Source organism: Vitis riparia, chromosome 4, assembly GCF_004353265.1.
Source record: "Vitis riparia cultivar Riparia Gloire de Montpellier isolate 1030 chromosome 4, EGFV_Vit.rip_1.0, whole genome shotgun sequence".
Classification (NCBI taxonomy): Eukaryota; Viridiplantae; Streptophyta; class Magnoliopsida; order Vitales; family Vitaceae; genus Vitis; species Vitis riparia.
This window is the reverse complement of record NC_048434.1, coordinates 18,682,626-18,709,096: the sequence shown is the minus strand read 5'-3', so window position 1 is coordinate 18,709,096 and position 26,471 is coordinate 18,682,626. Positions and strand designations below refer to the sequence as shown.

The following is a 26,471-nucleotide window of genomic DNA, read 5'->3' as shown; positions in this document are numbered from 1 at the left end:
GAAGCATTTTTAAAATTTTTAATTAAAATTTTTATTATTCAAGTGTTAAAAGTATTAATTCAAATGTTAAAAAAATTATAAAATATCATTGTCAAACACAATAGTAACACTTTAATTGATTTATAGCAAATAAAAAAAAATGATTTGGTAGAAGGCTGGCACCACGCCTGCTTTACAGGAGAGCTGAGAACCTTCACAGAGGCCTGAAGAGAAGTATCATATTGAAGAAGCATTACTCAGTGGACTACATTTTCAGCTTCGTCCTTCAACAAAGGGCATCTCAGAAATCAAGTCATGTTCATAGCCATTATGAGACACCATTCTACTTTGACAGTGCATCCCATACACGCCATAGATCAACAAAAACAATTGGATTAATGTGGTTCAAAAAAGATTCACATAAACTAGTAGCCGTGGCCAACTCAAAAAATCACATGGCCGAATATTTTTCATGCACCTTATATCAATCTATATCTAAAATCATATGTAATACTTTGTACTAGAACCATGAAAACCCTATTGCGGAAATGGATGTGTCTCCTTACTGCAAGGCATTTGGGGCTCCCAAAAAACAAAAGGCGCCCTATATGGAGACAACTCAAAAATCGCACCAACCTTCATGGATTAAAACATTATCACCAAATCCGATTGCCCATGATTCAAGTTTCATGGCTAGAGATTGTATCAAGTGAGAAACAAAAGACTGAGAAGAGAAGGCCCTAACTACACATGGACAAGGTTATTCACATATGCAATCAGCCTCGTCCCAACTGCACTGCCCAAGGCCGAAGTTTCTTTGCTCTTCATGTCATAAGAAAAGATTGTAGTCCCGTCGTGAATCACCACTGTATCACTGTCAGCAAACACCACTGATGGCTGCTTGCAGGAACCCGCACCAAGAGCTGAAGGGTCTAAATTGATGAGTCGTTTCTGCACCCATGTCCTGGCCTTGCTATGCATTTCCATGGTGTTTGAGTAGACATTAGACAACACGTTCACAGTTACAGTCCAGCCATGCATGGAAACTGAACAAAGCTTCCCTTGCATCACACACAAGGCCCCTTTCATGCCATAGATGAGTTGTGACCGCTCTCTTGCAAGATCAAAAGCAACTAGCACGCCATGCTTCATTTGCCAGTAGACAATGCCATTCACATGAACACCTGGGCTTGGCAGGAGTTTCCTATCCCCAAGGCAAATCTCCCGAGAAATTCTCCAACATCCTTCTGCAGAGGAATATATCTCAAATTCATATCCATCATCAAAATCAGTGGATGGGAATGCACAAACCAACTTGTAATCAGCCACAAAATTGAGTAAGGATGGTTCAAAAATGACCACAAGGGCAGGGTCAGTCCCATGATCAGCATCTGGTTTAGGCAATTTTTTCCACATTTTGGTAGCAGGGTTGCACATATAGTAGGCCTTGTCCCCAGTGCGAGCCTGACAACAGAGTAGTCCATTGCAAGAGGCTCTGATGTCAACTGGAACAGGCAAGAACTTCAAAGATGGGTCAGGCACACCATAAGCCTTTGGATCAAGTGAGATGAATGAGGGTGGCTCGCCAGCGATTTGATAAAAGAGGCCTGACACAGCATGGAATGAATTTGACTGGTTGTGGGCAAAGAAGGGTGTTGAGATCTGCATCTTCCAGTCCCTACAAACCCCTGTGAACCTGAAAAGCGATTTTGCAGGAAGAAAAGGGAGGGTATACTCCCTTATTATGTCTTTCAGGTCCATGTAGATCTTATTGTTCCCACCTACAATGGACTTACTAGGTCTCTTTCCTCGATCCATCCAACTTTCAGTCAAATTTCCACAGCTTGATATGAGATCAGACTTCACACCTATCAGGTTGCATTTGGAAAATCTACACACATGATAGAGAGCATTAAAAGAGAGAACAAATACCACCTGGTTCATTCTAGTGGCTTTGATGAGTATGAAATGATTACATATGAAATATTTTAGGAACCAGGAAATATGTTCAGTTTTTGGTTCATTTCTCCTAAAATGTTTCACTTAGACCTATTATGTAAACTATGCAAAATATTATATCCTTGACATAATTCCACAGTGGATTTTGAATCTTGCCCATACTTTAAATGGACCCTAACCACACAAGGTTGTCAATAGGAAATGAGTCTTTTTTCAAATCCAACTTTTATAAATTTATCAATATCAACATAGGTAGCATCGAATTGACATATTGCTTAAAATGTGTTTCATGGAGGATTTTTGGCCCCTTTGATCAAAGATTCAAAGAAGCATTTAAATTGTGACCTTATTGAATTCCTAGAGACTCATTCATATGGTTCCTGAATTAAGCACTTTAGCATCAATCAAATCACAATAAACTAATGATCTATAGTTTAAAGCACACTTTAAGTCTATTAAATTTTGTATCTTTTAAGTGTGCAAAAATTACCCCTTTTTTATTTATTTTTTCTAAAAAAAAAAGTTTTCATTTATTAGTTAAGCCATTTCTTTCTTCTCTTTCCTTTTTTTTTTTTTTTTGCATCAATAAACCACATTATGTCGGCAGCCCATCCCCATACTCATAAACAACACTACCCAAATCCTTGATTTAAAACATCATATTGGATAAATCCTCTCCTTTGCTATTCCTCTTCTTTTGAATAGAAAATGAATAAATAAATAAACAAAAAGAAAAAGGGGGAAAAAAAATAAAACCAACTATAGAAAGGACTTGAATACTTATTAATTTGACTCAATTCAAATCTAATACCTTATTTCAATCAATTGAAGAGTCTCATCTATGTTGGGATAAATTTTAACCAACTTCTAATGATAACTCATCACTTTTAGAATTAGCTTATGCTCATATATAAACAAAATTATGTTATCGATTGATTACATTCATTTTTGGCTTTTCAAGGATGTAAAAATGAACAAAGACCTTGTTTGTTTTTGTCTAAAGTCTAATAGACTTAAGATGTTTTAGTACCCATAGTTTTTAAAATTAATAAAGTGTTTGGTAAATCAACTTAATAACATAATTTGCTTAATGACTTAATTTAAGTTATTACATTCATTTTTTACTTTCCAGGGATATCAAAAAAAAAAAAAAAAGAAAGAAAGAAAGACCTTGTTTATTTTTGTCTAAAGTCTAATAGACTTAAGATGTTTTAATACCAATTGTTTTTTAAAATTAATAGAGTATTTGGTAAATCAACTTAATAACTAATTGACTTGATGACTTAATTTAAGTTATTAAATAAACTAAGGCCTCATTTGAGATAGATTCCTCTTTTTGGCTTTAGACGGAAGCTGAAGGTGAAACCTAAGTCATAATTTCTAAAAGATAATTTCATTATTATAACACTAAAGTTGGTTAATGGAGTGCCTGCAGGTTTCTTCCCTAGCACTAAAGGCCTTAGACAAGGGGATCCTTTGTCTCCTTACCTCTTCATTATGGGGATGGAAGTGCTAAATGTTCTTATCAGGAGAGCTGTGGAGGGGGGGTTTTTATCAGGATGCAACATAAGGGGTGGAAGTGGCCCCCCTTTGAACATCTCTCACTTGTTTTTTGCTGACGACACAATTATATTCTGTGAGGCTAGAAAGGATCATCTAACTCACTTAAGTTGGATTTTATTCTGGTTTGAAGCGGCTTCAGGTCTAAGGATTAATTTAGCCAAGAGTGAAATCATTCCAGTTGGAGAGGTGGTGGAGATGGAGGAGTTGGCTGTTGAGCTAGGCTGCAGGGTGGGGTCTTTACCTTCTCAGTACTTGGGTCTTCCTTTAGGGGCCCCAAACAGAGCGCCTTATATATGGGATGGGGTGGAGGAGAGAGTAAGGAGGAGACTAGCTCTTTGGAAACAACAATATATTTCTAAAGGAGGAAGAGTCACCTTAATAAAAAGTACTTTGGCTAGCATGCCAATCTATCAAATGTCTATTTTCAGAATGCCCAAGGTTGTTGTTAGAAGGATTGAGAAAGTGCAAAGGGATTTTTTGTGGGGAGGGGGAAATATGGAGGGAAAAGTTCATCTGGTTAAATGGGAGGTGGTATGTACAGACAAGGATAAAGGCGGGCTAGGACTTAGGAAGCTAGCTTTGTTGAACAAAGCTTTACTTGGCAAGTGGATATGGAGGTATGCCTGTGACAAAGATAATCTGTGGAGACAAGTGATCAAGGTGAAGCATGGGCAAGAGGGTCTTGATTGGAGGCCCAAAAAGGCAAATGGGGCGATTGGAGTAGGGGTTTGGAAGGAGATTTGGAAAGAATCAGAGTGGTGTTGGGATAACATGACATTCCGAGTAGGGAAGGACAACATGATCAGATTTTGGACAGATGTGTGGTGCTTAGAATCTTCATTGTCTCAGTGTTTCCCTCATCTCTTTGGTATGGTTGCGCAAAGGAATTCAACGGTTGAGGAAATGTGGGATCAAAATTCGGGTCAAGGAAATTGGAACCTACAAAGGGACTTCAATGATTGGGAGTTGGAGTTGGTTGGGGACTTTCTCCACATATTGAGGGGTTTCAAACCCTCCTTGGAGGAAGACTCGGTTCTATGGAGGAAAGGAAGAAGTGGTCAGTTTAGGGTCAAGGAAACTTATAGTTTGTTGGCGAAGTCTGATGATATAGGTTTTCCTTCAAGAAGCATTTGGATGGCAAGGGTGCCAACTAAAGTTGCTTTTTTTGCCTGGGAGGCGACATGGGGGAAGGTGCTAACTTTGGATAGACTTCAAAGAAGAGGACTTCAACTTCCAAATCATTGCTTCTTGTGTGGTTGTGAGGAAGAAAGTGTAAATCATATCCTTATACATTGTACGGTGGTTAGAGCTTTATGGGATATTGTTTTTGGTTTAGTTGATGTGAAATGGGTTTTTCCAGAAACTGTAAAGGAGGTTTTAGCTAGTTGGAGGGGATCGTTTGTGGGAAAGAAAAGGAAAAAGATATGGGATGCTATTCCGTTGTGTATTTGACGGTGTTGAAGGAGAGGAATAGATTAGCTTTTAAAAGGGGGGGGGGGATTTTGAACGTTCAAAAGTTAAAGAATTTTTTTGTTTGTAATTTGTGGAGTTGGGCCAAATTGTATGTAGGTGAGGAGGCGTTTTCCCTTATAGGCTTCCTAGAGTGGATAGCTTCCACTTAAAGGGAGGTGATTCTTTGTTTTTGTTTTTTGAGGCCTAATGTCACGGACTTAGTCATTCACTAAGCTCGTGCGGCACTTAGGCAAATCAAGACGCTTGATCTTGCTAAGTCAGCCTTGCTCCCCAATGCTTAGCTTGCTAGGCTAAGACGCTCACGACTCGAAAGCTTAAGAAGCTTAGTAGGCAACTCTTTAAAGAATGGAAGCTCTTATTAACTCAAGGAAGCCTTTACAAGTGCTTAGAAGCTCACTTGCTTGGTTAGGAAGTGATTTGGGTGGTGCCTTGGCCAAATGAGGCCCTCACCTATTTATAAGCACCAAGGGAACTCTCTGGAACCTTGGAGGATTCCTTACAAATCAAGAATATTCTAGAACATCCTACCCTATTCTATGTACAACCCTATGTACAAGAATATACAAGAGATTTCTAGAAGTCTCTAGAAAGCCTTGGACTTCTCTCATGCCTTCCACTATAATGTAGAGATTGGTGGACATCTCTAGACTTCTCTAGAACCTTCCACACTCTTCCCACCAATGGCTTGGTGTAGATGGCTCCAAGAGTCTCCAGAAGCTTCCCTTTTCCTATATAAGCCCATGGGGAGGGTCATTTGAAGCATCTTGTGACACTCTCCCCCACCGATGTCGTCGACGTCCTCGTCGTTGCCTCATTCTGAACCTCTCGATGTGTTTCCAGAACTTTCTCAAGGCATCCACATGTTCCTAGTTTGCTTGCCTCTTAAGTAGTCCTTTCCATTAGACTAGATACTCTATCACAGGAGGAACCCTTTGTCTCCTAGTGACCCGTTCAGCCAGGATGTTCTTCACCTCCTTCTCCCGTGAGGCTCTAGATGGATGCAGACCCGTGCGTTTTCGATGCTCAGAGTGCTGCTTCCTCTTACCCATTGAGTTCACCTTTCCCTTGGTGACCTCTTCCATGTGTGTACGGGCTACCTCAGCTCGCTCCCCTTTTTCCTCCTTTACTTGCACCCCTGCTAGTAAGGAGGTCTTAGGCGTATTAGGCTTTGGGTTGAATTGGAGGGCATCTAGTAGCTGCATTGAGCCCATATGTGCTTCGTCATCCTGCTCCCTCTCCTCGATCATGGCATTAAGCGCCTTCCTCTTTGGACAATCTCATGCCCAATGTGGACCGTCACATAGGAAGCATTTGATTTTAGGCGTGAACTCCTTCCTTTCCACCTTACCCCTTCCTTCTCGGACGTTAGGCGTCTTGCCTGATCCATTTTTAGGAGCATTGTGGTCCCTTGGAACCTCGTCTCCCCCACCCATGGCGTGGCTATCCTCCAAAGACTCATTATTGGAGGAGTTTCCCCTCTTATAATCCATTAAAGACTTTGCTACTGCCATAGCAGTGGCTAAGTCTTGAACACCTCGACGCCTCAATTCCTGCTCGGCCCACCCTTGCAGGTTATCCATGAAGTTGAATAACAACTCCTTCTCAGTTATGTTAGGAATCTCAAGCATGAGCGAAGAGAATTCCTTGACATAGTCGCGTATCGAGTCTGTGTGCTTGAGACACCTCATGTTTTTCCTAGCCAGGTAAGCCACGTCCTCGGGGTAGAACTGCCTCTTGATCTCCCTCTTGAAGTCCTCCCACGTCTCTATGGTGCAAATGCCTTTCTCCATATCGGCAAACCTTCGACGTCACCATAGAGTAGCTGTGTCAGTAAGGTAGAGGATCGCAGTTCTCACCTTAGTCGCCTCATCCGTCAATGTGATAGCTTCGAAGTATCGCTCCATATGCCATAAGAAGTTGTCCAACTCCTTGGCATCCCTCTTGCCACTAAACCCTTGTGGCTTCGACACCTCCACCCTAGATGCCTCATGTGTGGCCATGACCTGTGCCGACACAGCAGTCTTGTAGATGGCCAACTCTTGCCTAACCTCCTGATCTCGGGACTCCATTCGAGTGGCCAAGGCCTCTATCCTTGACTCCATGCTAGCAAGCATGCTCAAGACCTTTCCTTGGAAGGACATGAACTCCTCGTGTGACACTGGCTGAACTTGTGAGACTTGCACCCCCTCACGAAGGTCTTGGATCTGCTCCCTTAGATCCTCTAAGCCCTTCTCCATGCCTTACTCGATCAAGTCCAACCCCTCCCGAGTGTCTGCCATGGCTAGCTCCACCTTGGCTAGCCTTGCCCCGTGCAGTAGGCTCGGTCTCCCTCCTACAGGTTTGCACGCTACTCTCCTCTATGTTAGAGCCCGACATGCTTCCTTTACTATGCCCACCTCGTAACCGCGCTCTGATACCACTTGTCACGGACTTAGTCGTTCACTAAGCTCGTGCGACACTTAGGCAAGTCAAGACGCTTGATCTTGCTAAGTCAGCCTTGCTCCCCAATGCTTAGCTTGCTAGGCTAAGACGCTCACGACTCGAAAGCTTAAGAAGCTTAGTAGGCAACTCTTTAAAGAATGAAAGCTCTTATTAACTCAAGGAAGCCTTTACAAGTGCTTAGAAGCTCACTTGCTTGGTTAGGAAGTGATTTGGGTGGTGCCTTGGCCAAATGAGGCCCTCACCTATTTATAAGCACCAAGGGAACTCTCTGGAACCTTGGAGGGTTCCTTACAAATCAAGAATATTCTAGAACATCCTACCCTATTCTATGTACAACCCTATGTACAAGAATATACAAGAGATTCCTAGAAGTCTCTAGAAAGCCTTGGACTCCTCTCATGCCTTCCACTATAGTGTAGAGATGTGTGGACATCTCTAGGCTTCTCTAGAACCTTCCACACTCTTCCCACCAATGGCTTGGTGTAGATGGCTCCAGGAGTTTCCAGAAGCTTCCCTCTTCCTATATAAGCCCATGGGGAGGGTCATTTGAAGCATCTCGTGACACTAAGCTGCCTTGTATACTTCCTGTATGCTTTGCGGCGTTTTGCCTTTTTTAATGCATATCCTTTACTTATCAAAAAAAAATTATTATAAAAGTTTTATTAAACATGAAAGAACTTATCACATAAGACATAAGTTTCTACAAGAAACAACATTTTCCTGATTTCCATATTAAGCTCTTGTTTAAGCCATAAGCTCCTTGAACAAAATTAGCCAAACAAGAATAGAATCTTATTGAGCTTAAAAAAGAGTATTTGACTTTTTAGAAGTTGATCCAAATAGGGCTTCAGCTTAATATTTCAAATTAAAGCTAAAAATGACTTTGATGAACAATTTAATAATTTAATATGACTTAATGACTTAAGCATAATTTAACTGGAAATCACCTTAAGTCATTAAGTATTAACTATTAAGTTTAACCAAATACCCTTGAAGCCTTATTTTCAAACATTCTATCTAAAGTTTAACCAACTTTTTATATGCTAGTATTGTTTGTTTTTTAAATTAAGTCTTATTTCAAATATTTTGTCCAAATATTTAAAAGACAAAATTAACTCTTATCATAAATATTAAGTTTGAATGACATTTTTGCAGATTACCATTTAGATTTTAGACAAATTCACATCTATTCTAACTTCAGATTAAAAAATGTCGCCTTTTTTTATATTCTTCTTCTTCTTCTTCTTCTTCTTCTTCTCTCTCCATTTGTTTTGTTTCCTGTATGGAAAATTGCACTAAACTCTGCAATTTCTATGCAATCAAAATGAGGAAAATCCATAAATGAGAGGCTATCTAATATTAATTAATGAATCAAATACCACATTGGTTTTTATTAGTATATTGGATGGATGGTGAAGATCAACTTCAAATCCAACCACTCAATTTCAATATAATCAACGGGAATGATCGAAATGAAGATATGTTCCCTTTTCTTTATTCTCTTCCTTTAGGGTCTCTCCGGATCCTTGAAAGTTTAAGACAAAGTAGGAGAAACAGAGAATATAGAGTAAAAATTTAAGGAAAGAAACAAATAATTAGGTTCCGAACTTAATAAAAAGCTTTCACCCAAAACCAAAGAAGAGGTTATGGATTTCTCGATACATTTTTTCTTACCGTTTTCCGTGATCCAAACAGAGCTTTAGTACTTTTTTTTTTACCAAATTTCACCACTTCAGACACAGTTACACTCAGTTTGCTTCTCGGAGAGAATAAGAAACCCTATTCTACAAATTCCCCTGTTTTCTCTCATCTTTCCAGAGAACCAAACAGAGCCCAAATCATAATACATGATCGGAAAAGTTAGCTATTTTACTTATAAATTAATCAAAATTGTGTAAACAAAATTAGGCATTTTCTCTCTTAAAAAAAAAAAAACAACAACGAATCACCGTCAGCAGCATTTCGATCGAAAATAATAAAAGACGCTAAGCACTGATAACGTAATGACTACAGAGAAATCTGAAATAAATGGAATAATTAAGCATAAACTCATACCTCAATCGATTTGATTCTGAGAGGGGAAGGGGTCGGTGGGTATAGACTCTAGAGAGAAGTTTGAATTGGGTGCTTTTGTAAGTTTTCTAATTAGGAAAGCTTTGGAGAAGACCGGGGCTTGACTATAGGCTAGAGCCAAGGGTTTGCACCTTAAAAAAGGGAGTGTTTGTGTCCCAGGCTACAATTATCTCCTACCAGGATGGAGTCAAACCAGAAGCTGGTTGACCATACACTACACAATGAGTAAGTGCTTTCTTTATCAAATCACCGTCTACTATCTAGTAAAATGAAGTTTGATTCAAAGTTTAATTTTGGTATTAATCCATGACTTTATAACAAGTAGTCAATAATAATAGAAAATGATTGAAAATGAATTACAAATGTAATGAAAGTGTTGCGACCTAAATAATAAATGTTATCGCAATGTTTTTTATTGAAAAATTGTTTGAAATTCTTAATATATATATATTATTAAAGAATATTTGATATAATATTTTTGATATTTAAAAAAATTGAGAATTATTAAGTATACCTCTATAATTTATGAGCTAGCATTAGAGACACTTAATATAGTTAAAGCTCGTGATTTAAGGTGCAAATACAAGAAACAAAAAAAACATAAGATGCTTTCAAAGTTCGATATCGGTATCTATTTTTTTTGTCTTTTATAATATTCTCTATCTTTATGTTATATACTACTTTTTTCTAATCCACAAATGTAAGCATAATTAACAAAACCATATTAAAACCTTATGTATCTTTATGATTTTATCTTTGTATTATTTTATTAATATGTTAACATTATAACTTTCGTATATACAATAAGTAATATCAAAAGTTTTATTGACATAACAAGTATTCAAATTCTCTTTTAATTCAATTTTAAAATCTTTGATTTTTTCTATTAGGGTATATTCGTATAAGAAACTTTTCTATTATTATAAAAGAAATATTTTATTGTGAGATTTTTTTTTTTAGGAAATATATCTTTGATAATTATGCAATTAGTTTCTTATATTGAATATTGTTATGTAATTGCCAAAATATAAAAAGAAATTTTGGTTGAAAGAAAAAGTCTTCTTTTTAATGAAATTAGGACTTGAGTTTTAGAACTCTATTATTGTAACATCTTGAACAATAGTGGAAGTTTTTTTTTCATTTTAACTTATAGATGTGGGTTTTAAGGTGAACCATGTAAATCTTACTTTGTGCGCATGTGTGTGTGTGTGTTTTTAGTTTGATTTCCTTTTTTTATTATTGTTCTTTGGCATTGTCTTTCATAACAAACTGGTATCAAAACTTAGGTTGTTTGACTTGGAACAATGATGAAGTTTGAGATTACAAAGTTTGATGAAAGAAATAATATCAATTTATGACATGCATGTTAAGATACATATCTTGTTAGTTCAATAAGGGTTGTGTAAAACACTGAAAGATAGAAAAGTTTTTCCAACAAATATGTTTGATAAAAAGAATAATAATCTTATGGAGAAAACTAATAGTATTATTCTATTGTGCTTGCGATACAACTACCAAGTAATGATTGAAGTTGAAAAGTTTGTATATAATGTTTTTAATAATTGTTTGTATTTAAAGAAACAATTGTTTACTTTCTTGGTAAAAAAAAAGTACATTCATTAAAGATTGTCTTAATGAGTTCAATAAAACTATAATAAATATAAGGGATATTGATTTGAGAATTGATGATGAAAACCAAATTATAATTTTGATATGTTCCCCACCAAATTCTTATGAGTGTTTATGGATACTATGATGTATAGTAGAAATATTCTTTCCATAAAAGATGTTAGGGCAACCATGAATTCAAAGGAGTTGAAGAAAATGGTGTTTGAGCATAGAAAAAAAAGGTCAATTGAAGGTTTGTTGGCTAGAGAGAGAATAGAAAAGAAAAATAATGATAGGAAATATTGATTTAGATCTAAATCAAAGTCTAAAGGAAATAACGAGTGTTTCAATTGTAACAAGGAAGGAAACTATGTGAAAAGTTATCCATAATGTGAAGAAAATGGGAAAAAACAAAGCTTCTAATTCAAGTGATATAGCAGTTATAGGAAAAAATTTGGATGTTGCATATGTCCTTTTAGTTATAGTTAATAACTCAAGTGATGATTGGATCCGTAAGTCAAGATTCTCTTATCAAGTTCTTCAAATATGGATTTTAGTACTTACCAACTTATAAAGTATTCATTCAACTATTGTTAATAACTCCAGTGATAAGTGGATTATTGATTCAAGGTACTTTTATTATATTTCTCCCAATTAGGTATTGGAAAAAAATAAAGTTTGTAAGGTTTTTGGAATAGACACAATTCAAATTAAGATGCATGGTGACATTACGAGGACGTTAACTAATGTAAGGCATATCCTAGAATTAAAGAAAATTTTGATTTCTTTTAAATATACTTGACTTAAATGAATGTACATATAAAGTTGGAGGTTAGGTTATAAGAATCTCAAAGGGTACTCTTTTTGTGATATAAAGACAAAAAATTAATGGTCTTTATATATTGCAAGATAGCATAATTAGAAGTGCAACTTGAGTTTCAAATTCAAAGACTACTAGATTGTAGCATGTGACTTAGGCATATGAGTAAAAGAAGGTTGATGAATGCATATATAAAGCTAGAGATTGAGTAATGAGAATCTCAAATGGTGCTTTTATTGTGATTGGTCTTTATATATTGCAAGGTAGCACGGTTACAAGTGAAATTTCAATTTCAACTTTATAATCAAATTTGTTAGCCCAAGGGTTCTCCTAATCGGGTTTGATGATAACAAACCATGGTTAAGTGACTAATTGGTTTAATGATTAAGAATCTCAGGTATAAACTCGAAAATTCATCAAATGACCAAATGGATACAAGATCGAGACACTTGGAAGACTTGTGATCATAGGAAACTAATCTAAGATGAATGCATGAGTGCACTTAGGATTTTCATACATTTCATGCATCTTAGAAAACTCGGTTTATTCTTTAAAACTTCGATTTCATTAAAACCCGAGTTTTTAACTATTGTACCTTAGGCAAAATGTTTTATAACTGGCTTAATAATTCACCTAAAGACCTTGTCTAAGTGTTAGAAAAGAAAGGAATTAAAAAAATAGGTTTTCAGGACCAAAAAGGCTCAACTGGTCGAGGCTATGGCCAACCGGTTGAGGAACCGGTTGATTGGTTGACCTCATCCGATCGAGGATCGGTCAATGATGCACCAAAACCTTCTCTCTCTCGCAGTGGCCTTCTCTTCCCGATCGAGGTGATTCCCTTATCGGTCGAGGTCCGGTTGAGGCAACGGTAACCTGTCATACATTAAATGCTCCAATGGCTAGTGAACCGGTCGACCCCTAGCTCGCCCCTAGCTTGACCGAACAAGGTTACCTTTTGCTGTTTTAGACTCCCGAGCTTAGAAACCTATAAATTGAGAGCTCCACTTCATTTATTGGTAAGAGAACACTTGTATTCAATAGCCTACCTACCTGTTCTTGATAAAAAAGCTCTCATTTCTTTCATAATGCATTAAATCACCACTTGCATATCCTTTAATGCACTCTTATGTGTCATCCTAGCTTTGTCTTATATTTGAGCTATCCTTAAGCTAGGTTGAGGGATTATATCTTGTAAAAATCTGAGTGTTAAAGCCTTCAAGAGGTTTGAATCTTGAAGAGGTTGTGTAAGAGCCCATTGGAGTCGGAATCCAAGTGTAAGAAGATTGAAAGCTTGGTTGAAGCTTCAAGTTAGTGGAACCCTCACTCGGTTAGGAGGTTGAGGAGAGTGGACGTAGGCAAGGAAGTGCTGAACCATTATAAACCCGAATTTGAATTCTCTAAACTCTCTATCTTTACTTTGCTTATATTGTGTTTGAATTTGTTGTGATTGAAAAGATTTTAAAAACTCAATTCACTCCCCCCTTTTGGGTGTTTTTCTTAACTAAGCATAGCCTTTGTTTTCTCAAAATTCACCATATGGTGGTATATGAGGCTTAGGCACATGAATAGGACATGTTTTAGAATTTTGAGCAAACAAGGTTTTCTTAGTGGACAAAATCTAAGTTTTTTTATTTTTTATTTATGAGAATTGTGTGTTATGGAAATAATACAAAATTAGATTTAGTGTAGTTGTTCACAAGACTTAAGGTACTTTGGATTACATCAATTTATATCTTATCACATGATAGTGAAAGATATATGTTAACCTTCATCAATAATTATTTTAGAAATATATATATATATCTATATATATATATATATATATATATATATATATATATAGATAGATAGATAGATAGATAGATTGATTGATTGATAGATAGATAGATAGCAATAACATAAAATTTTATGAGAAAGAGATTTTAAGAATGAAGGTTTTGTGAGACATTTGTCACAGACTTAGTCTTTTCCTAAGCTCATGCGACACTTAGACAAGCCAAGACTTTTGATATTGCTAAGTCAACCTTACTCCTAATGCTTAGTTTGCTAGGCCAAAATGCTCACCACTTGGAAGTTTTAGAAGGCGTAGTAGGCAACTTTTGAAGAATAGAAGTTTTTATTGCTCAAATGAAGCTTTACAAATGCTTTGGAACTCACTTGCTTGGTGTCTTGGCCAAATGAGGTCCTCACTTATTTATACGCACCAATGGAACTCTCTGAAACCTTGGAAGATTCCTTACAATTTATGAATACTATAGAACACCTTATACAATTTTATGTACAAGCCTATGTACAAGGATATCTAAGAGATCTCTATAATTCTTTAGAAAGCCTTGGACTTTTTTCATGCCTTCCACCATAGTGTAAAGATGTTCACACTTTTCACACTTTTACCACCAATGGCTAAGTGTAAAAGTCTCAAGAAACTTCCTAGGCTTTATATAAACCCATAGGGAAACTCATTTGAAGCATCTTGTGACACTCTCCCCCACCTAAGCTATAGACCTCTTCATCATGTTTTTCACTCGAAACTGCTCTATATGCTCTTAGAACTGCCATAGTGTGTGTGCTAACTCCTAGCTGGCCTTGCTCTCTGGTGGTCATTTTCATTTCACTAAGTACTCCATAGTAGGAGGCACACCTCGTCTCATGATGACTTGGTTTGCAATGATGTGTTCTACCTCCTTGTCATAGGAGGTCATAACCGTAGTAGGTGGCCTCTTGGACAACACTCAACTTGGATTATTGTTGTCTTTGTGATATGGTTTTATGTAATTTACGTGGAAGACGGGATGAATCTTCAACCTTGGAGGTAACTCAATTTTGTAGGACACCTTACCGACCTTTACTAGTATGGGGAAGGGTCCTTCATACCTCTTCCCAAGGCCTTTATGCATTGACCTTAGCGACTTGAATTGTTGAGGAAAGAGTTTGATCAGCACCATGTCTTCAACCTAGTACTTCGTGTGGCATCGCTTATTGTAAGCCCACTTTTTCATCTTCATAACGACTTTGTCCAGGTATGAGTGAGCTATATCAACTTGCTTGTACCATCCCTTAGTGAAATTGAAAGCCATTGGACTTCTTCCCGCATAGCCCATTGCTAGGGTGTGAGGAGTCAATGGTTGTTGCCTTGTGGCTAGCTCGAACGGGTTCTTGTTGGTTGTCTCACTCATTTGCAAGTTGTATGAGAACTAGGTTACATCTAGCAACTTAGCCCAACCCTTTTGGTTGGCACTCACGAAGTGCCTTAAGTATAGCTCTAGTAAGACATTCACCCTCTTAGTTTGTCCATCCGTCTATGGGTGAAAGCTCGAAGATAAGAGAAGTTTCAAACCCACAAGTTTCAAGAGTTTTGTCTAAAACTTCCCAATGAAGCGTAGATCACGATCACTGATAATGTACTTAGGCAACCCCTAATACTTGACCACGTGCTTCAAGAATAGCCTTGTTGTCTCCTTTACGATGTAACTAGTAAGGGCTGCTATGAAGGTCACATACTTAGAAAACTTGTCCACTACCACTATGATCAAGTCGTAGCCCTTCAACTTAGGTAGCTCAATAATGAAGTCCATACTGACGCTCTCCTATGGATGCTTCGCTATGGGTAGTGGCTCCAACAAGCCTCTAAGTTATCGATGTTCTACATTGTCTTGTTGGCACATAAGACAAGTCCTCACATAGGCCTCAACTTTATCCTGTATCTAAGGTCAATAGTAAGCCAACTCAAGTAGTGCTCTTGTGCGTCGTTGCCTAGGGTGCCTAGCCCACTTGGTGTCATAACACTCTTTGATAAGATTCATTCTCATATTCGCCCACTTGGGCACATAGAGTTGTTTGTCCTTGGTGTATAGTAAGTTGTCCTCTACCCAGAACCACTTAATTTTTCTTTCATGTGCTAAGGCAATGACGCTCTTAGCCATTCGATCGTGTTGTAACCTCTCTCATTGGGGTTGGCTCGTCATGAAAATTAACTCTGCTTTATGGCTTAAGGCATTAGCCACGTGATTAGCATTTCCTGGCTTATACTCCAATGTGCAGTCGAGCTTGGCCAGGAAGTCTTGCCACCTAGCTTGCTTAGGACTTAGCTTCTTCTGTGTCTGGAAATAGCTAATGGCAACATTGTTGGTCTTCACTATGAAGTGAGACTTTAAGAGATAATGTCTCTATATGCGCAAGCAATAGAAGATGACGATCATCTCATTTTCTTGCACTGTGTAGCACATCTCCATGTCATTAAGCTTGCAACTCTCGAGGCTACCAGATGTTTGTCTAGCATTAGAACCTCTCCAATAGTGAAGTCTGAGGCATCCATATGTACCTCAAATACCTTAGTATGGTCGGGTAGTGCCAACATGGGCTCCTCAGTCACAACCTTCTTTAGATATTTGAAGGTTTGTTGACACCTTTCGTCTCACTCTCATGCCTTGTCCTTCTTGAGAAGATCAATGAGTGGAGTTGCCCTTGTCAAATAACCCTTAATGAATTTTCGATAGTATTTAATTAGACCAAGGAAAGATCTTAGTTGAGGTACCTTGGTTGGTGGATCTCATTCCTGGATGGCCTTAACCTTGTTGTCATCCATCATCAACTTGTCAACCTTGATGCGATGTCCTAGGAAGCTCACATCTTCCTTAGCAAATGAGCACTTCTCATTTTCTACGTATAACTCGTTCTGCCTTAAAATATTAAAAACCTTCCTTAGATGCTCTATATGTTCCTTCAACATGTTATTGTAGATGACTATGTCATCTAAGTACACCACCACGAACTTGTTTAAATATGGTGGGAGATCTTATTCATGAGTGTGCAAAATGTCATCGGGGCATTGGTGAGGTTGAAGGGCATCACTAAGAACTCATATGATCCATACCTGGTCACACATGTAGTCTTCGACTCGTCCATCTCTACAATCCTTACTTGATAATGACCTGACCTCAAGTCTAGCTTTGTGAAATATCTCGCCCTACCAAATTGATCAAACAAGTCGGCGATGAGCAAAATAGGATACTTGTTCTTTACCGTCACCTTGTTGAATGCCCAATAATTGATGCACATTCATAGAGACCCATCATGTTTTTTTTGAAATAAGACTAGTGAGCCATATGAAGCCTTGGATGGTTGGATGAACCCTACATCCAGAAACTCCTTAAGTTGTCTCTTTAACTCTTTCAGCTCGAGCGGTGCCATCCTGTATGGCCCCATAGCAAGGGGCTTAGCTCCCGACTCCAACTTGATCTAATGGTCTTCCTTCCTTCTAGGAAAGAGTCTCTTGGGCAACTCGAGTGGCATCACGTCCTTGAACTCATCAAGGACTCTCTCGATTTCCTTAGGCATGGGTTCTCTCGACCCATCATTTTTTTCCTCTTTAAAGGTGGCAAGATAAGTCATCTCTTTCCTCTTTAACCCATTCTTTACTTGCATAGCCGATAACATAGAGGTCTTGGGCAAAAATTTGATGACCATAGAGACCATGCATGGCTTCTTTTCCCCTAGGATAACCATTGAGCATAGGAAGAGCAGTGACATAAGTAGAAAGTCCATCCTCAATACCATCTTGAAGTCGTCTATGGGTGCCATTGTGAAGTCAACCATTCTTTCCCATGAGCCAATACGCATAGCCACCCTGCATGCTTCACTGTGTGATGGCTTCGCAATTGAATTAACTACCTTAAGCCAACCTCTTCCCTTGGATGCTTGGAGCTCTAGCCTCTTTGCCTCATTCTTCGAGACAAAATTATGAGTGGCACCAGTGTCCATCAGAGCCTTGGTGGTCTTCCTATTTACAACGTTCTCTACATACGTTAGCCATTTGATTTGAGGTGTCTTAAGTACTGACTTGGCCTTGAGATGGTTTAAGAGTTATAATGATCCCACGTGAGCATCACCCTCCTTTTCTTTCTCCTCAATCATGGCATTTAAGGCTTTCCTTTTGGGTCAATCCTATGCCCAATGTGGACCATCACATAGGAAACAATTGGTCATGGACGTGAACTCTTTCCGTTTATCTTTACCTTTGCCATCCTTACCACTAGGACCCTTGCTTGATCTTTTCTTAGGAGTGTAGCCCCGTGATCCCATGTCTCCCACACCTTTGGCATAATTATCCCTAGATTGTGGCTTAGGCTTGGATGAGTCTCCTCTCTCATATTCCACCAATGACTCCGCTACTACCATGATCATGGCTAGGTCTTGGACACCACGTCTCCTCAACTCTTGCTCAGCCTAGCTTTACAAGTTGTCTATGAAGTGAATAGTAACTCTTCTTTAGACATGTTAGGAATCTCAAGCATTAGTGCAGAGAACTCTTTGACATACTCATGAATCAAGCCCGTGTGCTTAAGATGCTTCATATTTTTCCTTGCTAGGTAAGTCACATCATTGGGGTAGAATTGCCTTTTGGTTTTTCACTTAAAGGCATCCCATGTGTCTATGGTGCACGTCCCTTTTTCTATATAGGCAAATCTTCGATGCCACCATAGAGTAGCATTATCAGTGTGGTAGAGGGTCGCGATATGTACTTTAGTGGTTTCATTTGTTAGTGCGATAACCTCAAAGTAGTGTTCCATGTGCCATAAGAAGTTGTCCAGTTCTTTGGCATTCCTCTTGCCACTGAATGTGTGTGATTTAGGCACCTCCACCCTTAGTGCCTCATGAGTGGCCATGACTCATGCTGATACGACAATCTTGTAGATGATCAACTTTTGTCGAACCTCATGGTCTTGGGCCTTCATACATCTAGCTAAGGTCTCCTCTCTTGACTCCATGCTAGTAAACATGCTCATGACCTTATCTTGGAAGGACATGAACTCCTTGTGTGACATTGATTGAACTTGTGAGCCTAGAATCCCCTCACGAAGGTCTTAGATTTGATTCCTTAGATCTTCTAAGTCTTTCTCCATGCTTTGCTCGATCAAGTCCATCCCTTCCTAGTTGTTTGTCATGGCTAGCTCCACTTTGGCTAGTCTTGCCTCTATGTTGGCTAAGGTATCAGAGAAATTTTTTCCTTCCTGCATCTGTTCAATGCAGTAGGCTCGGACTCCCTTTTATTGGTTTGCTCATTAGTTTCGTCTATGTTGGAGCCCGACATGATTTCTTTATTGTGCTCGCTTCGTAGTCACGCTCTTATACCAACTATCACAAACTTAGTCTTTTCCTAAGCTTGAGCGACACTTAGACAAACCAAAACCCTCGATCTTGCTAAGTTAGCCTTACTCCTGATGCTTAGCTTGTTAGGGTAAGATGCTCACAACTTGGAAGCTTTAAAAGGCGTAGTAGGCAACTCTTGAAGAATAAAAACTTTTATTACTCAAAAAAAGCTTTACAAGTGTTTTAGAACTCACTTGTTTGGTGTCTTGGCCAAATGAGGCTCTCACCTATTTATAGGCACCAATGGAACTCTTTGAAGCCTTGAAGGGTTCCATACAATTCATGACTATTGTAAAACACCCTACACAATTCTATGTACAAGCCTATGTATAAGGATATATAAGAGTGTTAGAAAAATTAGACTAATCCAACCTATGGTAATCACCCTAGAGAAGGGGTGAATAGGGTGATGATCTCTTTTTGCAAATTTAAATTGTATGAATGTAAGGGATAATTATATGTAAATATATAATAAAACAATATAAAAACAATTGCATATAAAGTAAAAGAATAGGGGAGAGAGAATGTAAACACAATATTTTTATAGTGGTTCAGCACAACTCGACCTACATCACTATCTTCTAGCTTCCATTCCAAGCTTGAGGTTCCATTAATTTAAGGTTTCCAAACCAAGCCTTCAAGCAATACAATTGGATTATGGTTCCAATCCATCATCTTGGACTTCTGGCTCTAAGCACCCTTTACAAACTTCAAGAGATACCTCACTCTTGAATAACCCTTCAAGTGATACCCTACACTTGAGAATCCCTAAGTGATATCTCACACTTTGATCATTTCTCTTAAAAATTTACAAATGAATAAAGGATCTCACAAAATTCTAGTACAAAACTTTAAGGCTCAAATGATACAAGAAAACTATGATTGAATGGTGCATTAAATATATGCAAGTTTTAGAACAATGGTGTACTAAAAAACACTCTCCCAAGGCTCAAATATATTCAAGAAAGGTTTTGGAAGGTTAAGCTCATGAAAGAATGAAGATTGAAGCCTTTTTATAGATGAAAAATGTCAAACTAACCGTTAGCATTTAATGCTTGATAGGTGATCATTGGACATCGACCACCCCTTAATCAGACCTCGATCGGTTGAGGTGGGGGTCAACCAGTTGAAGTTCAACCTTGACCGATTGAACAACCATTTTGGAAGAGAGAGAAGGTTTTTTTGGACCCCTCGATTGGTTAAGTTGGGGGTCGACTGGTTCCTCATTCAGTTCAACCGATTGAGCCATTTTTGGCTTAACAACCAACTTTTTCAACTTAAAACCTTTTAAACAAGTTTGGAAAACATTTGACGCAAGGTTTTATTTGAAAACATGAAATCATCTAATTTTAAAGGATTTAAAAAGAAAAAACTCTTAGATGATTTTGGTGCATAAGTAAAGAATGTAATGTATGAAAATCTTAGTGCACCAACAACCTTACAAAGAGATCTTATGAAGCTTGGGTCTTGAAAAACACTTCTCTTTGAGGTCTTCTTCTTCTTAATGATTTTTTCTTGGCTTGATTTATCTTTGTGATTACCACTTTGGAAATCATTTTAACTAAACACACTTGAAATATAATCATTATTTCTAAACCCTGTTTTGTTATCATCAAAACCGAGATTAACCAAACCTTGGTTTCACAATCTTCTCATTTTTGGTGATGACAAAACCAAGGTTGCTAAAAAGCTCTCCCTCAATATATGCTCCATTGAATTTAGAAAATATTCAAGTTTAGAAACTTCAAGGAGTATATTAAGGGTGCTCAAAATGATATAATCAAACATAAATAGCATAAAGAGCAATTTAGCAATTGACAAGATATTATTATTAAATATGATAGAAGCAATTATGATCAATAAAGCACATTGCATCAATATGGATATGCTTTTCAAGTTAGCAACCTACCATTACTTCTCCAATTTTTTGTCATCAATAAAAAGTCTCAATAAAGCATATAAAGGGAATCACATGACATCAAAAGTTAAAATAAAAAATAAGCATTATATAATTTCTCATGAAAATGAATCTCCCCAATTTTTCATTTGAGAACATTTTCCAAATAAAAGATTTCTCAACCTTAGAGCATTCCCAATTTAAAACATGATTTGGAAAAGATGTATGAGAAAACATATGCATTTAAAAATATATATAACATGCATTGAATAACTTTATTAGAGCATACAAACATATGATCATTCAATTTTACCTAGGTATATATTAAATAAAATCTTCTTTTTAATCCAAACCTTGGTTTAACAAATATACCAATTTTATTGATGTGATACCAAATGTTATATTATTAACAAAAATTTTATCAAGTGTTAGTAAAATGATAAAATGATATTGCAAATTAAACTTTAAAAGAGATACCATTACCAATATCATCAATGCATTCTTTCCAAGGTAAGTATATTCTCCTTCTTCCATGGATCCCTACAAAACAAATTAAGTAGCCTTTGGTACCCATATCTTTTTGGGTATTTCTTCCATTTGGAATCCAAAATAATTTAGAGTTTTAAAGAACATGAAGGGATTTTCTTAAGGGACAAATATCACTAATGTGACCTTCTCTTCCACAAAGATTGCAAATAGTTGAAGGTGAAAAACTAGAGGCTTCCTTTACAAAATAATTCTTAAAATATTTTTGATTTTTGAAAGACTTATAGTCTAGTCCCTTTTTATAATAAATGCACTTTTGACTTGTCAAAATTATATCAAAAGTCTTATGATCATTTGAGAATTTTTGTAGAGAGGATGTTAACCATTCATTTTTCTTTTTCAACTCATCATTTTCCTTTTCAAAAGAGATTTTTGCCTTCTCAATATTTTCAAATTTTTCCTTAAGCTCATTGAGCTCATTTTGAAGACAAGAAATATTTTTCTTGAGAAAGACATTTTTGAACCAAAGTTTTTCAAGATCAAAATATAATTCTTGAAGTATATCTGGAAACTCACTATAGTTAGAGTTGGAATTTACCTCATCTTCATGATCCTCGAAAGCCATGAAGCACTTGTTGGCATTCTCATTTGTACATTCTTCTTCCATGGAGTCTTCATCACTTTCACTTTCACTCTTTTCCTCTTCATCATCATTTTTTGAAGCCATAAAAGCTATACTTTTCTTATTTTCTTCAATTTTTTTTATGATTGGTCAAATTTATCTCATAAGTCATGAGTGACCCAATGAGTTTTTCAAGTGAGAGTTTGGTGAGATCCTTTGCTTCTTGAATAGTCATCACTTTTGTTTCCCATTTCTTTGGTAGAGACCTTAAGATCTTCATAACTTTCTCTACTTCGGTGTAGGTTTTTCCCAAGGCGTCAAGTTCATTCACAATCACTAGGAACCTAGAAAACATCTCTACAATAGATTCAAAATCCTTCATAGAAAATAATTCATAATCATGCACAAGGATGTTGATTCTAGACTCTTTAACTTGGTTGTTTCCCTCATGAGTGATTGCTAATAGTCTCCAAATTTCTTTAGCCGACTTACATTGCCAAACATAATTAAATTCATTTCTATCAATAACACTATGTAAGATATAAACGACTTTGGCATTTAATTGAACTTTTTTTTTTTTTTTTATCAACCTCATCCCATTCTTGCTTAGGTTTTGGAACCATCACTTCATTTTCTCATTTTGAAGAAATGTGGGGACCATCTCCAATGACATCTCATAGATCAAGATTAATAGATTTTAAAAACCAAGACATTTTTTCTTTCCAATAGGAATAATTGGTTCTTGTAAAGAATGAAGATCGGGTGGTTGAAAAACTTTCAATGTGAGATGAGCTTGAAGTATTAGCCATTATCTCTTAGACGGTTAAGTCTTAAACAAAAGACCTAGCTCTGATACCAATTGTTAGAAAAATTAGGCTAATCCAACTTATGGTAATTGCCCTAAAGAGGGAGTGAATAGGGTGATGGTCTCTTTTTGCAAATTTAAATTGTATGAATGCAAAAGACAATTATATACAAATATATAATAAAACAATATAAAAACAATTGCATATAAAGTAAAAGAGTATGGAAGAGAGAATGCAAACACAATATTTTTATAGTGGTTCAGTGCAACCTGACCTACATCCATTCTCATCTAGCTTTCATCTCAAGCTTGAGGTTCCACTAATTTAAGGCTTCCAAACCAAGCCTTCAAGCAATACAATTGGATAATGGCTTCAATCCACTATCTTGGACTTTTGGCTTTAAGCACCCTTTACAAACCTCAAGAGATATCTCACTCTTGAGAATCCCTAAGTGATATCTCACACTTAGATTCTTCATCTCAAAGATTTACAAATGAATAAAGTATCTCACAAAATCCTAGTACAAAACTTTAAGGCTCAAATGATACAAGAAAACTAGGATTGAATGGTGCACTAAAGATATACAAGTTTTAGAACAACGGTGCACTCAAAAACACTCTCCCAAGACTCAAATATATTAAAAAACGGTTTAGGAAGGTTAACCTCATGAAACAATGAAGATTAAAACTTTTTTATAGATGAAAAATGTCAAACTAGCCATTGGGGGTTCGACTGATCAAGTTGAGGATCGACCGATTGACTAGTCGTTAGCATTTAATGTTTGGTAGGCGATCGTTGGATCTCGACCGCCCCTTGACCGGTTGAAGCACGGGTTGATCAGTTGAGCTCCAACCTTGATCAGTTGAACAACTGTTTTGAAAATAAGAGAAGGTTTTTTTGCACCTCTCTACCGGTTAAGATGGGGGTCAACCGGTTCAACTGGTTGAGCCGTTTTTGGCTCAACAACCAACTTTTTCAACTTAAAACCTTTTAAACAGGTTTGAAAAACATTTAACACAAGATTTTAGTTGAAAACATGAAATCATCCAAATTTAAAGGATTTAAAAAGAAAAAACTCTTGGATGATTTTGGTGCATAAGTAAGGAACGTAATGCATGAAAATCTTAGTACACCAACAACTTTACAAACAGATCTTATGAAGCTTGGGTCTTGAAAAACATTTCTCTTTGAGGTCTTCTTCTTCTTAATCATTTCTCTTTATGATTGCCACTTTGGAAATCGTCTTGCTTAAATACACTTGAAATATAATAATTAGTTATAAACCTTGTTTTGTTATCATCAAAACCGAGATTAACCAAACTTTGGTTTCACAAAGAGATCTCTAGAATTCTCTAGAAAGCCTTGGACTCTTCTCATGACTTCCACCATAGTGTAAAGATGTGTGGACATCTCTAGGCATCTTTAGAACCTTCTACACTCTTCCCACTAATGGCTAAGTGTAGAAGTCTCCAGAAGCTTCATGGGCTCTATATAAACCCATGGGGAGGCTCATTTAAAGCATCTTGTGACACATTACTCAATTAGACATAATCCACATCAGAATGGTGTTATAAAATAGATGAAGAGAACTCTTCTAGATACAAGATTGTTAAAAGAATTTTTAGGGTAAAGCGGTTAATTTAGCTTGTTATCTTTTCAAATAGATTTCTTTTAGTTTCCATTAATTATAAGAATCCTAAAGAGATAGATTCTAGTTCCTTGACTAATTATGTAAATTTTTTCGAATTTTTTGTTGTCTTACTTTATACGCATATAAATGAAGGTAAGTTGGAACCAAGAGCATAGAAATGCATATTTTTATGGCATACAAATAGTATAAAAGGGTATAGGTTATGGTGTCTACATTCAAATCCTCCAAATTTCTTATTAGTATGGATGTGCCTTTGATGAGTCTCCAATATTAAGTCCTAAGAAGAAGCAATTTGATATAGAAAATAATCTTGGTGTGAGAAAAAATGTGGAGTTTGAGCACAAAGCGTAGAAGAGATTTTGATGATAAAAAAAATACCATATGAGCAATTAAACAATTTAATAAAAAATAAAACAAGAAAGCCGATTAAACCACCTTAAAGGTATGCTTATATAGATTTGGTTGCTTATATACTTCATGTGTCAAAAGCATTAGAAGTAAGAAACCTCACAGTTATCATGAGGCCATTACTAATAAAGAGTCTATACAATGAATTGTCATTATGAATGAGGAGATTGAATCACTTCAACAAAACCATATTGGGAAACTAGTTAAGATGCCTAAGGGACAAAAGGTTATTGTTTGCAAATGAGTTTTCGAAAGGAAGGAAAGAATTCCAAGAGCCGAGGATGTGAGGTTCAAAGTGTTAGAATAAAGCTCTTAAAAGAACAACATGTTGCAACAATAAAGGGTTTTTATGGTTATTGGGAAAGATTTTAACTTAAAGATTCCTTGTTTGAGAGTAACCAAGACTTTGAGATGTGAGAGTTCTTCAAACAATAGTGAAAGTTTTTCTTTATTTTGATATGGATGTAGGCTTAAAGTCAAATCACATAAATCATTATGTGTTTTGTGTATTTTTTACTTCCATAGCCAGTTCATCAGGTTGCTCTTAGTATTTGGTGCTGATCTTGTTTTCATCTCATGGGCGAATCAGCCTTTGCGCTATAATGAATTGGAATAGTTTCAGACCAGTGGGTAGATCAAACTCAAAGATAGTTTATTTCGGGAAAATAAAACCAAGTGACTTAGGTCCCAATTGAGATGCCTAAAACCAGTGAGAACTAAGTAAGCAAAACTGTTCCAAAGCCCAATTTATTGGAGAAAAAGATTTAACTATAAACAGGAGACCAACAGTGGAGAAAGAAAAAGTGTGGATCAACATTCAATCACGGCAATTTTCTTCAACCGACAGCCCGGGTGAAGCATGACCATATACAGCCGATAGGAAATGTACTGGCCTGTAGTACATTATCTTGAGGTAGAACAAGGATGACGATACACAAGGCTTTAGCCAAAGCACTGGTCGCTGGGGAGGGGTCCAGGGATGGAACCCTGCTCAAAAAACTGCAGCCCGAACACCACCAAAATGGCGAGCAATGATAAATATGAAAGGCCTTCAACAGCACCCAACAAGCCAAAAGGTCCGTTAGGGAGACCGGAGCCAGTTTTGTATTTGGTGTACGAGGACCAAGCCACAATTCCCACGACAATGAGGTAGCTCACACCTTCAAGTGCGCCTATTGAGCCTCCTGGCCCAGGGGGCAGGCCACAGCCTGTTGTCTTCAGAGTGTAGAGAGACCAGGCAATGACGGGGGTAGATACCAGGCCACCCACTATGGCTACCTTCTCTGTGATGCCATCACCGCTGTCGCTGCTTTCCTTTGCCATACCCATTACCTTCAGTGGCATATGCAATCCACTTCTACATTTGATGCTTGAACTATTGGCCAGCAGTTGCAGTGATGGTAGGGAGGCGGATGCCGGATACAACAGCAACATCTTTAAGGTTTCTAACAGTAGGAGACTAATTTGGCAGGTTCCTCTTGGAGAGAAAAGGGTGGGGAAGGAGAGTTTGTGAGATCCAGGTCCAGGGTCTTCTC

General features: G+C 37.2%; 2 protein-coding genes across 2 annotated transcripts; both read right to left on the bottom strand.

The window, feature by feature from the left end:
- Positions 1-356: 356 nt before the first annotated feature.
- LOC117913247 (F-box protein At5g07610-like) lies at positions 357-9,578 on the bottom strand. The gene is made up of 2 exons (XM_034828207.1): positions 9,472-9,578; positions 357-1,870 (listed from the first exon to the last, which is right to left on the bottom strand). The coding sequence occupies exon 2, from the start codon at positions 1,795-1,797 to the stop codon at positions 724-726; it is 1,074 nt and encodes a 357-aa protein (XP_034684098.1). The 5' UTR covers positions 1,798-1,870; positions 9,472-9,578; the 3' UTR covers positions 357-723.
- Positions 9,579-25,657: 16,079 nt separating this feature from the next.
- On the bottom strand, positions 25,658-26,471 carry LOC117913015. The gene has a single exon (XM_034827862.1). The coding sequence runs from the start codon at positions 26,368-26,370 to the stop codon at positions 25,879-25,881; it is 492 nt and encodes a 163-aa protein (XP_034683753.1). The 5' UTR covers positions 26,371-26,471; the 3' UTR covers positions 25,658-25,878.